Consider the following 12,712-nt stretch of genomic DNA (forward strand, 5'->3'; position numbering starts at 1 on the left):
GGGCGGTGCATTGGCGGAGCTGTCATTTCTACTCAGGTGATTCATGTGAAAAGGTTTCCGACTTGATTATGGCCGCACTTCGGGAACTAACAAATTTTGAACGCGGAATGGTAGAAATCTACATCTACATCGATACGCATATTACGGCGGCTTGCGGAGTGACGGTGGTCAGTTTCAAATGCCACGACCGTAGCAGCAGCGCGGTTCCGGACTGGAGCACCGAGAACCGCTTGGCCACAGCGACCGGCTTTCAAATGCCGGTCCTCTAAATTTTCTCAATAGTGTTTCCCGAAAAGAACGCTGCATTTCCTCCAGGGATTCCCATCTCCGTAACGCTTAGATTTGTTACCGGTAGGTTGGAACAAAACTTAACAGTCCTCCTCTGAACTGCGTCGATGTCTTCCTTCAATGTGACCTGGTAAGGATCACAAACCCTTGAGCAATACTCAAGAATAGGTAGCACCAGCGTCCTATATGCGGTCTCCTTTACGGGAGAACCACTCTTTCCTAAGATTCTCCCAATAAACCGAAGTCGACCATTTGCCTTCCCTACCACAGTTTCCACATGCTTGTTACACGTCTTATGGCTTTGCAAAGTTACGACTTGACTGTGTCAAGATGGACGCTCGTAAAACTGTATCCGAACATTACAGGTTTGTTCTTCATACTAACCTGCATTAACTTACATTTTTCCACTTTTAGGGCTAGCTGCCATTCATCGTACCAACTGGAAATTTTGTCTAAGTCGTCTTGTATCTTCGTACAGTCCTTCAATTTCGACAGCTTACCGTACACCACGGTGTCATTAGCAAACAACCGCAGACTGCTGACCTCCGCGTCCGCCAAATCATCTGTATATACAGAGAACAACAGCGGTCCCATCGCACTTCCCTGGGCCACTCCTGACGATACTCTTACTTCTGGTGAACAGCCGCCGTCGAGGACAACATTCTAGGTTCTGTTATTTAAGAACTCAACCACATATCTGTGAACATATTCCATATGCTCGTACCTTCGTTAACAGCTTGCAATGGGGCACCGTGTCAAATGCTTTCCGGAAATCTACAATCTGCCTGTTGCCCTTCACTCATAGCTCTTAGTATATCGTGCGAGAAAAGATAAAGTTAAATTTCGCACGAGCGATGCTTTTTAAAACCGTGTTGATTCGTGGACATAAACTGCTTAGCCTCAAGAAAGTTTATTATATTCAAACTGAGAATGTGCTTAAGGACTCTGCAGCAAACAGAAGATAGGGGTATTGGTCTGTAATTTTGGGAGTCCGTTCTTTTACCTTTCTCATATACTGGAGTCACCTGCGCTTTTTTCCAGTCGCTTGGGACTTTGTGCTGGGCGAGAGATTCACGATAAATGCAAACTAGTTAAGGAGCCAATGCCACAGAGTACTCTGTGTAAAATCGAACTGGTATGCTTATTTCTATGTCGTCCATACGGGAATCTGTCCGATGGTCAAATGACGTTGTACGGGTCTTACGAATTTTGTTATTAAACCATGGTCGGTCTTTTCCATCTTTATCCACTTAGCAGGCACGTAACTCTCCAGACCACGATTTAAAAATCTGCTTAAACTTTGCCCATAATTCCTCTACATCTATCTAGCTGGAACTATATGATACCAATTCACTGTCTAAGTAAGATGTTAACAACTGCTTGTCTGCTTTATCTAGCAGAAACACACTCCTAGCCTTCTTGGTTGATTTATCAACTTTCGTAATAATCATAGTTGGTACAATGACATCATCATCGCTAATCCCCGTTTCTATGCTGACACTGTCGATAAGGTCCGTCCTATTTGTAGCTACAAGGTCTAAGATATTAGCAGTACGTGTGTGGTGCCGAGCTAAGTGCCGAAGACAGTTTTCAGAAAATGTGTTCAAAAGTATTTCGCATGACTATCCGTCTGTACCCCTCGCAGTGAATCCATAGACATCCCAATCTATTCTTGGCAGCTTACATGTGCACTCCAGAAGTACTCGGCTACTGGTCAGGGGTTCACTACACAAAGGAAGCAGTTACTCTGGTAGCAAACACCGTCACAGAGTCGACGAAGCCTTTGTTTGAGACCCTCCACTCGGCTCCAAACCAAAGGACCCCGATCAACTCTGGGAATGATGCTGCAAACTGCGAGCTCTGCTTGCACCCCATGAGCGAGGCCAGCAGTCTTCACCACCTCCTTCAGCCGCCTGTACGAACTGAGGATCGCCTCAGAACACATGCGAGAGGCGTCGTCGGTGCCGACGTAGGCCACAACTTGCAGACGACTGCACCCTCGATAGCCAGCGGCAGGGCCGCCTCCATATCTCGGATGAGGCCCCCCCAGCATACATACCGAGTGCAAATTGACTTTCTTTCCAGCCCTGAACGCTATCTGCCTAAGGGGATCCATAACGCGCTTGACATTGGAGCTCCCAATAACCACTAAACCTCTCCGCCCGTGTGCCTGCTCGGGCCCTGCTGGAGGAGTGGCTACCTGTCCACTCACAGGATGATGAGAATGATGTTTGGTTTGTAGGGAGCTCAACTTCGCCGTCTTCAGCGCCTGTACGAAGCCCCAATCTTTACAAAGTCCAATTTGCCACTTTCATGAATGATTATGATGATGAAATGATGAGGACAACACAAGCACCCAGTCCCTGGCAGAGAAAATCCCCAACCCGGCCGGGAATCGAACCCGGGACCCCACGATCCAGAGGCAGCAACGCTAGCCACTAGACCACGAGGTGTGGACTCTAATGGGCGAGGCCAGGAGACCAGTCCCCACATTGGCCCTCCGCCACGAGCGATGCGAAGGGACACCCCGTTTCGGAAATCGTTAGTGCAGTCAACATTCCAAGATCCACAGTATCAAGAGTGCGCCGAGAATACCACATTTCAGGCATTACCTCTCACCACGCACAGCACAGTGGCTGTCAGCTTTCACTTAACGACCGAGGGCAGTAACATTTGCATAGAGTTGTTGGTACCGACAGACAAGCAACACTGTGTGAAATAAACGCAGAAATAAATTTGGGACTTAATACGGGATTATTCGGTAGGACAGTGCAGCAAAATCTAGCGTTAACAGGCTACAGCAGCAGATGACCAACGCGAGTGTCTTTTCCAACCGGTGTGATCACGAGTCTAGGTGAGCCGTTCCAGGCTGTTAGCAAAGTGTGCAATCCGTGGCCTAGTCAGATGATTCCCGATTTCAAGTGGAAAGAGGTGCAGGTAGGGTTCGAATGTGGTGCAGACTCCACGAAGCCACGGACCCAAGATGTCAACAAGGCGCTTTGCAAGCTGGTGGTGGCTCGATAATGGTGTGGGCTGTGTTTACATACTATGGATTGGGTCCTCTGGCCCAACTGCACCGATCATTGACTGGAAATGGTTGTGTTTGGCTACTTGTACACCATTTGCAGCCATTCGTGGACTTCATGTTCCCAACCAAGGATGGAATTTTTGTGGATGACAGTGCGCCTTGTTCCCCGACCACAACTGTTTGCAACTGGTTTGGAGAACATTCTGGACAACTGGAGCGAATGATTCTTCCACCCAGATCGTCCAAAATGAGTCCCATCGAACGTTTGTGGGACATAGTCGAGAGGTCAGTTTGTGCACAAAATCCTGTACCGGCAACACTTTCGCAATTATGGACGGCTATAGAGGTACTATGGCTCAGCATTTCTGCAGCGGACTTTCAGCGATGCCACGTCGCGATGCTGCACTGCGCCAGACAAAAGGAGGTGCGACACGATATTTGGAGGTATCCCATCACTTTTCTCACCTCAACGTTTTTATGCAATTGTGTCAGTTCGTAACTCGTAACAAGTATGAAGTTTTAAGTCTCTGTCTCCTACAAAAGTAATGTATAAATTCTGAAATTTACGTATACTATCGCTCTGAGTGGTATCTCTAACCACTTCAAAAATCTTTTCTTAATTTTAATTAGCACCAGTGTTACGTTGGTTATTGAAACAGGAGAAATTTTCGCGTCCGGTAAAATTTCCTTCGTATCATTGCATATCTCAAAAGCTGTTACACACATGAAATATCGTGTTGGTGTCCACACAAAATGAAATATGTTTAACATGCAGTCTAACTTACAAGTCGTCCCCTCCCCCAAATTAACCAACTAATTTACCACAAGGAAATGATGGGAGATGGCTGGACAGTATTCCTTGGCCTGGCAACGGGAAAGAGAAATTGATCGAAATAAAGTCACAAACACAAGATTTAATGGAAGCAAGAATTTCGTTAAACTACACTATACACTACATACCAATGGGACAATGGGAAGGCACCGCTTAATCCAGAGTCAGAGTCAGTGGAATTATCGGTGTAGCATCAACGTGAGTGCTAAAAGGAATCCCTTAAACTTTGGTTACACGATAAATCAATCAAATTTGAAGGCCGTAAATTCAACCAGATACCTAGGAATTACAGTTACGAACATACTAAAATTGGAAGGAACACACAGAAAATGTTGTGGGGAAGGCTAACCAAACACTGCGTTTTATTGGTAGGAAACGTAGAAAATGTAACGGATATACTAAGGAGACTGCCTACACTACGTTTGTCCATCCTTTTTTAGAACACTGCTACAGGATGTGGGATCCTTACCAGACAGGACTGTGAAGTACATCGAGAAAGTTCAAAGAAGGGCAGCACATTTTACGATATCACGAAATAGGAGAGGAGAGAGAGAGAGAGAGAGAGAGAGAGAGAGAGAGAGAGAGAGAGAGAGAGAGAGCGTCACTGAAATGGCGCAGGATTAGTGGTGGGCATAATTAAAAAAAGGCGTTTTTGCTTGCGGTGGAATGTTCTTACGAAATTTCAATCACCAGCTTTCTCCTCCAAATGCTAAAATATTTTGTTGACGCCGACCTACTCACGAAGTGACGACCGTCATAATAAAGTAATGGAAATCAGAGCTCGCACGGAGAGATATAAGTGTTCGTTTCTTCCGCGCTCTGTACGAGATTGGAATAACAGACAATTATTGTGAAGGTGGTATGATGAACCCTCTCCCAGGCACTTAAATGTGATTTGCAGAGAACCCATGTAGATGTATATGTAGATGTGTCTTCTCTAGACGACACGATACGAAAATTTCACATTCCGTCTTTCAAAGTAGGACAAGTCAGATTTGCGGAAGTGTTCAGCGTATCATAGCTTGTAAACAATATTTGTCAGTTCTGCCTCATACAATAGAGCTCAAAAACCTGTGTTTACGCTAGATAATTATACCGAGCATCTAATCTCGAATATTTGATTAGATAAGCAAGAGTAAAGTCCGAGGAACGAATATACCGCTAACAGAAGTATTCAGCAGTCAGCGGAAGGTCTATGTGGAACTGATTTCTGTCCATCATGACCTCATTTAACAAGGTACTGTGCCGTAACAGCTAACTACATTGTCGCTGTAAATTTTTGTGGCAATTATCTGAACTTACCTACGCGGTATAAGAATTTCCACTACTAAATCTTTAACTTTAGCGAAAACTACATTGTAGAGCGAAATCGTATGCCACATCATTCGTGCACGATTCCGGTTCGAGTCCTGAACCTGCACAAAATTATTATCAAGACGACAAGAGTTTGTCTGACAGATTACAGACTTCCTTCAGTACAACGGCCTTAAAATGGAATTTTGTTGCAAGCTGTCTGTTCTTTCGAGATGATCTTTCCCTACTACTAACTTGTTGACTCTCACTCGAATTTTATGAAATAGTACGCGAGTTTTGTATCATAGCACCTGCTGTCAGTTACATGTTTGCTAATAAGTACCAACTTGTAATCGCGGAAGTATATGATGTAGTTAAATCAACAGAAAACTTAGGTTGCTCTAGATCAGAAGATACTGGCATGTATGGCTTCTCAAATTATATAATTAAAAATATAATGGACTTAATATCATTCGCTTCTTGCACATTCATAATATGTCTGGTGGTGATGTTTTCTCAGAACGTCTATGAAAAACAGTTGTCATTCCATTGCACAAAAGGGTGATAAATCTTGCACCGGTAATTATCATCCAATTTCTCTGGTACCGTACCTATTTTGCCAAAATAATTGAATATTGTATACAAAAGCAAATTTGTATTCATTTGTCCAATAACAATATACTGACTAAGTAAGTTTCAGTATGGTTTTAGGATCCAGATATAAATGCTTAAATCTGCTGAAAATTTTATTGCATTAAAATTATGTGCTGAAGCCAGACTAGTAGACTTGAGCAAGTTACAATGATCAAAAATCACAATTTGCTGGATGATACTGGAGGTGTTCCCCAAAAATCATAGAGGTATTCCCCAAGGATCAGTGCTTATAAATGAACTGCCTGAGCGTTATGGACAAAAAAATTGAATGAGCAAAGTACAGATTACCTCAGGTTATCTGCAATGTAGTTTGTACAAGCTGAAACATATATTTAGAGGCTTTTTATAGTTACTAGTTAATAGTTAATTCACTGGCTTCAGTGTTCATGTTGAGACCCCTTCCATCGATTTCCTTGTTATATACCTAGATACAAAATTAACTTGGGAGAGTCACACAGATTATATGTCTCGGAAGCTTTCATGAGTTATCTATTTTTGTTGACAGTCTGAACAAATGCAGTATTTATTTACCGATAAAAAGTACGCACACCCGTTTCCGAAAAACTGCTGATTAACTCCTATTATGCCCTCTTGCATTGCCATCTAAGATATGGCCTTCTTCTATGGGATAATTCTCCACAGGCCACGAAAATTTTTATTCGTCAGATGCGAGTCATTAGAAGCATCTCTGGAATTACCGAAAGTAAGATATCATGCAGGCCTTATTTCAAAGAATTACTGATAATGATAATCCCACCTCTTTGTATATACAATTGCCCTTCATACGTAAAAGAAAACTTTAACAGTTACAACTTTCGACAGTCTATTCATAAACGTACACTGAGATGATAAAAGTCATGGGATACCTCCTAATATAATGTCAGATCTCCTTTAGCCTGATGTAGTGCAGCAACTTGATGTGGCATGCACTCAACAAGTCACTGGAAGCCCCTGCATAAATATTGAGCCCCCCTCTGTTCTTGATCTATGTAAATGATATTAAATACTGTCCTATATTTTCCAAAATTGTTCTGTATGCCAATGACATGTCCATTGTGTGTAAAAAGGAATCATGTAAGGAACTAGAGGCCAAGTGTAATAATGTGACAAAGAAATTGTTCAGTTTTTTAATGAAAGCCACTTAAATGTAAGCACGAGTAAAACATGTTTCATGGAGTTTAACAAAAGTAGTTTGAATAATGAAATTAAATAATACATTGGCAACAAATTGGTAAAGAAAGAGTCTAGTGTTTATTAGGTCATAAGCAGCACCTCTAATTCCCATGTTCCATAGCTTGTCTAATAGGATGTCAACATTCACACAATCAATGGCTTTTTCCAGGTCTAGGTATACACCTGCGACATGTTCCTTGCTTTCGATACCCCCTAACGCCTCTTCAATTAGTTGAGCAGCTGCAGTGCTAGTTTATTTACCATTTAGGAATCCATTTTGATTTTCAAACATCAGGTTGTGTTTGTTAAGAAAGTTTATAATCCTGTTGTATATAACTTTCTTTCGCAACTATTTTGGAAAAGACAGGAAGGATTGAGACTGGTCTGTAGTTTTCTATTTTGTTGTTGTCACCTTTCTTAAAAATGGGTGTTACCTGTGCTATTTTTTAGTCTGTCTGGAAAGGTGCCTGATTCTATTATATTGTTGACTGCTACAGACAGAAGTACAGAGACATTTTGGCTACAGGCTTTTAAAACATTAATATTTAGGCCATCACACCCAGATGAATTAGAGGGTTTTAGAGAGCTAATGATGCCCATTATTTCTGCACAATTTGTGGGGGCTAGATATGTACTATGGTCACAAGTATTACCTTTAAAACTGTAGTGCATGTTTTTATGTTTGTCATTTATGGCTTCCCCTACAGAAGAAAAATATTCATTAAAAATATTTACAATTTCCAGTTGGTCTTTTATGAGCATGCCATTGTGGTTAATTGTAAAGTCCATACAGGATTTGTCATTGCAGGTTCTAAAACTGTTTATGACTGCCCAGATGCGAGCAGTTACGTTGTGTGAGTTTTGAAGCTTATTTGCAACATAATTGCTCCTGGTCTGTGTGAGTAAGTCCTTATATTGTGTTTGATATATTTTGAAGGCGTCCTTTAGCACAGGAATCTCTCTATTATTCAGTATTGCACTGTGGAGTAGTTTTAATTTTCCTTCACTTCAGTGACATTACTGTTCACCCAAATATTTTTGTTTATATTTTTTGTTTCTTTCTTTTTTGTGATTACAACTGGGCATGTGGTATTAAAGCAGTAATAGAAGTCAGCAGCAAAGCTATCATATAAAAAGATATTATTTTCAAATCATTTTATTTGTGCTAACACGCAGTTTGTAACTAAAAGAATAATGTACACTCCTGGAAATTGAAATAAGAACACCGTGAATTCATTGTCCCAGGAAGGGGAAACTTTATTGACACATTTCTGGGGTCAGATACATCACATGATCACACTGACAGAACCACAGGCACATAGACACAGGCAACAGAGCATGCACAATGTCGGCACTAGTACAGTGTATATCCACCTTTCGCAGCAATGCAGGCTGCTATTCTCCCATGGAGACGATCGTAGAGATGCTGGATGTAGTCCTGTGGAACGGCTTGCCATGCCATTTCCACCTGGCGCCTCAGTTGGACCAGCGTTCGTGCTGGACGTGCAGACCGCGTGAGACGACGCTTCATCCAGTCCCAAACATGCTCAATGGGGGACAGATCCGGAGATCTTGCTGGCCAGGGTAGTTGACTTACATGTTCTAGAGCACGTTGGGTGGCACGGGATACATGCGGACGTGCATTGTCCTGTTGGAACAGGAAGTTCCCTTGCCGGTCTAGGAATGGTAGAACGATGGGTTCGATGACGGTTTGGATGTACCGTGCACTATTCAGTGTCCCCTCGACGATCACCAGTGGTGTACGGCCAGTGTAGGAGATCGCTCCCCACACCATGATGCCGGGTGTTGGCCCTGTGTGCCTCGGTCGTATGCAGTCCCGATTGTGGCGCTCACCTGCACAGCGCAAAACACGCTTACGACCATCATTGGCACCAAGGCAGAAGCGACTCTCATCGCTGAAGACGACACGTCTCCATTCGTCCCTCCATTCACGCCTGTCGCGACACCACTGGAGGCGGGCTGCACGATGTTGGGGCGTGAGCGGAAGATGGCCTAACGGTGTGCGGGACCGTAGCCCAGCTTCATGGAGACGGTTGCGAATGGTCCTCGCCGATACCCCAGGAGCAACAGTGTCCCTAATTTGCTGGGAAGTGGCGGTGCGGTCCCCTACGGCACTGCGTAGGATCCTACGGTCTTGGCGTGCATCCGTGCGTCGCTGCGGTCCGGTCCCAGGTCGACGGGCACGTGCACCTTCCGCCGACCACTGGCGACAACATCGATGTACTGTGGAGACCTCACGCCCCACGTGTTGAGCAATTCGGCGGTACATCCACCCGGCCTCCCGCATGCCCACTATACGCCCTCGCTCAAAGTCCGTCAACTGCACATACGGTTCACGTCCACGCTGTCGCGGCATGCTACCAGTGTTAAAGACTGCGATGGAGCTCCGTATGCCACGGCAAACTGGCTGACACTGACGGCGGCGGTGCACAAATGCTGCTCAGCTAGCGCCATTCGACGGCCAACACCACGGTTCCTGGTGTGTCTGCTGTGCCGTGCGTGTGATCATTGCTTGTACAGCCCTCTCGCAGTGTCCGGAGCAAGTATGGTGGGTCTGACACACCGGTGTCTGTGTTCTTTTTTCCACTTCCAGGAGTGTATAATGACAACATAAATAGACTAAACTGTTGCTTTGTGGTGACAGTGGGGGCCTCGTGGAGCTCCAATTTAAGCTGTACTGCATGGTGATCTGGGACGGCTAGTTTTAAAACCGATGCACTGTGGGATAGGTGGGTCATGTTTGTTATTATGTTGTCAAGACATGTTTTACTATTGCCAATTTCTCTAGTGGGTTCCCGAATGACTGGGGTCAGGTTAAATTCATCACACAGGCGATGTAACTTTTTGTGCTGACATCATTTGTTAATAAATCTATATTTATATCCCCTGTAACTATAATATTTACATGACCATTTGGCTCAAAAAATGTTGTATCTATATAAACAAGCAAGTCAGAAAGATTTACAAAAAAGGTATCTGTATTTGCTGCACGTGGCCTGTAAACACCGATAACTGTTATGTTATCTCTACCCCATTTTAGGTTTATTGCAGCAAATTCTGAGACTCCTTCCAAGCAGAAGGCACTCACATCAATGACATTCAAATTACTTCCATTTACAGTGAAAATTGCTACACCTCCCCCAGTCTTGTCTTTTCTACTAAAGGTTGTGCAGAATTTCATATATAGTGGTTGGTACAATGAAGCTCTGATTAGCATTAGTCAATGTTCAGTTACAACTAATATATCGGGTTTGTCAATCTGTGAAATTACATCTAGATCATTATGCTTATTTCTAAGACTACCAAAATCCTGGTGTACGATTTTGAGGCTGAGTTTTACCTGCTGGACCTTAGAGGATAATTTTGGACTAGCAATGAGGCCAGCAGGCTTTACAAGTTTCCCTGGGATATGGCAGCAGATTACTGGCGTAACTGCATTTGCTAACAGCACATCACCTGCAGCGCCTCTCCCGAGCATGTGACCAGATCGGTTGGATCCTAGGTGACGTAAACAATGCCCTTGTCAGGTGAGTCCTAATTTCAATTGGTAAGAGCTGACAGTATTGTTCAGGTGTGGTGCAGACCCCACAAAACCATTGAACTGAGTTGTCAACAATGCACTGTGCAAACAGGTGGGGCTCCATAATCATGTGGGTTGAGTTTGCATAGAATGGACTGTGTTCTCTGGTCTAACTAAACCAATCATTGACTGGAAATTGTTATGCTCATCTACTTGGAGAACATTTGCAACCAATCAGGGACTTCACATTCCCAAACAATGATATAATTTCTGTGGATGACATTGCACCTGTCACCAGGCCACAACTGTTCGTGATTGGTCTCACAAGCATTATGGCCAGTTTAAGTGAATGATATGGCTCCAAAATTGCCTGACATGAATCACATTGAACATTTGTGGCACATAATTTAGACATCAGTTCGTGCACAAAATCTTGCACTGGCAACATTTTCACAACTATAGATGGCTATAGAGATAGCTGCTCAACTAATTGAAGAGGCGTTCGGGGGTATCGAAAGCAAGGAACATGTCGCAGGTGTATACCATTAGCTCTCTAAAACCCTCTAATTCATCTGGGTGTGATGGCCTAAATATTAATGTTTTAAAAGCCTGTAGCCAAAATGTCTCTGTACCTCTGTCTGTAGCAGTCAACAATATAATAGAATCAGGCACCTTTCCAGACAGACTAAAAATAGCACAGGTAACACCCATTTTTAAGAAAGGTGACAACAACAAAATAGGAAACTACAGACCAGTCTCAATCCTTCCTGTCTTTTCCAAAATAGTTGCGAAAGAAAGTTATATACAACAGGATTATAAACTTTCTTAACAAACACAACCTGATGTTTGAAAATCAAAATGGATTCCTAAATGGTAAATAAACTAGCACTGCAGCTGCTCAACTAATTGAAGAGGCGTTAGGGGGTATTGAAAGCAAGGAACATGTCGCAGATGTATACCTAGACCTGGAAAAAGCCATTGATTGTGTGAATGTTGACATCCGATTTGACAAGCTATGGAACATGGGCATTAGAGGTGCTGCTTATGACCTAATAAAGTGTTATATGAGCAATAGAAAACAGTTTGTTCTACTTAAAATGGAAAGTGGTGTCTACAAATCAGAAATTACTTGCATAAAGTATGGCGTGCCCCAGGGCTCAATGTTGGGCCCCCTTCTGTTCTTGATCTATGTAAATGATATTATATACTGTACTATATTTTCCAAAATTGTTCTGTATGCCAATGAGATGTCCACTGTGTGTAAAAAGCAATCATGTAATGAACTAGAGGCCAAGTGTAATAATGTGACAAAGAAATTGTTCAGTTTTTTAATGAAAGCCACTTAAATGTAAGCACGAGTAAAACATGTTTCATGGAGTTTAAGAAAAGTATTTGAATAATGAAATTAAATAATACATTGGCAACAAATTGGTAAAGAAAGAGTCTAGTGTAAAATTCCTTGGCTTAACAATCCAAAGCAACCTGAAATGGGACACACATATTGACTCCCTAGCAACTATGTTGTCAAAAAATATATGTGCAATCAGTACTATTAGCAAGTTCTGTAGAGACATTGTAGTCCTAAAGACTGCATACAATGCTATTTTCTCCTCTCACGTGAACTATGGTATTGAAATTTTGGGGGCAACAACCAAAGCTCAAAGCTCAAAGCTTATCTAGATAAGCTACTCATTCTTCAAAAAAGGGGTGTGAGCATAATCTGTGGAGCAAAATATAGGGAATCTTGTCACAACTTGTTTCCAAAAACAGAGGTGTTAACTGTTATAAACACATACATTCTAAAAGCCATATTGCTTGTGAAAAGACTGCACCCAAACACTTATTCAGATTTCCACCAGTACAATACTAGAAATAAAGAAAGATTTTACATTGGAAGCCACAG

The 12,712-nt window shown here is 42.8% G+C and overlaps 1 protein-coding gene across 1 annotated transcript in view; it reads left to right on the forward strand.

Annotated features, from left to right (window-relative positions):
* Positions 1-5,139: 5,139 nt before the first annotated feature.
* LOC126469629 (probable medium-chain specific acyl-CoA dehydrogenase, mitochondrial) overlaps positions 5,140-12,712 on the forward strand; it is a 196,190-nt gene continuing 188,617 nt past the window's right edge. The window contains exon 1 of the mRNA XM_050096755.1: positions 5,140-5,385. Within this exon, the coding sequence (XP_049952712.1) occupies positions 5,368-5,385 (18 nt within the window). The 5' untranslated portion in view covers positions 5,140-5,367. The remainder of the gene's footprint in view (positions 5,386-12,712) is intronic.

The sequence above is a fragment of the Schistocerca serialis genome, chromosome 3, assembly GCF_023864345.2.
Source record: "Schistocerca serialis cubense isolate TAMUIC-IGC-003099 chromosome 3, iqSchSeri2.2, whole genome shotgun sequence".
Lineage (NCBI taxonomy): Eukaryota > Metazoa > Arthropoda > Insecta > Orthoptera > Acrididae > Schistocerca > Schistocerca serialis.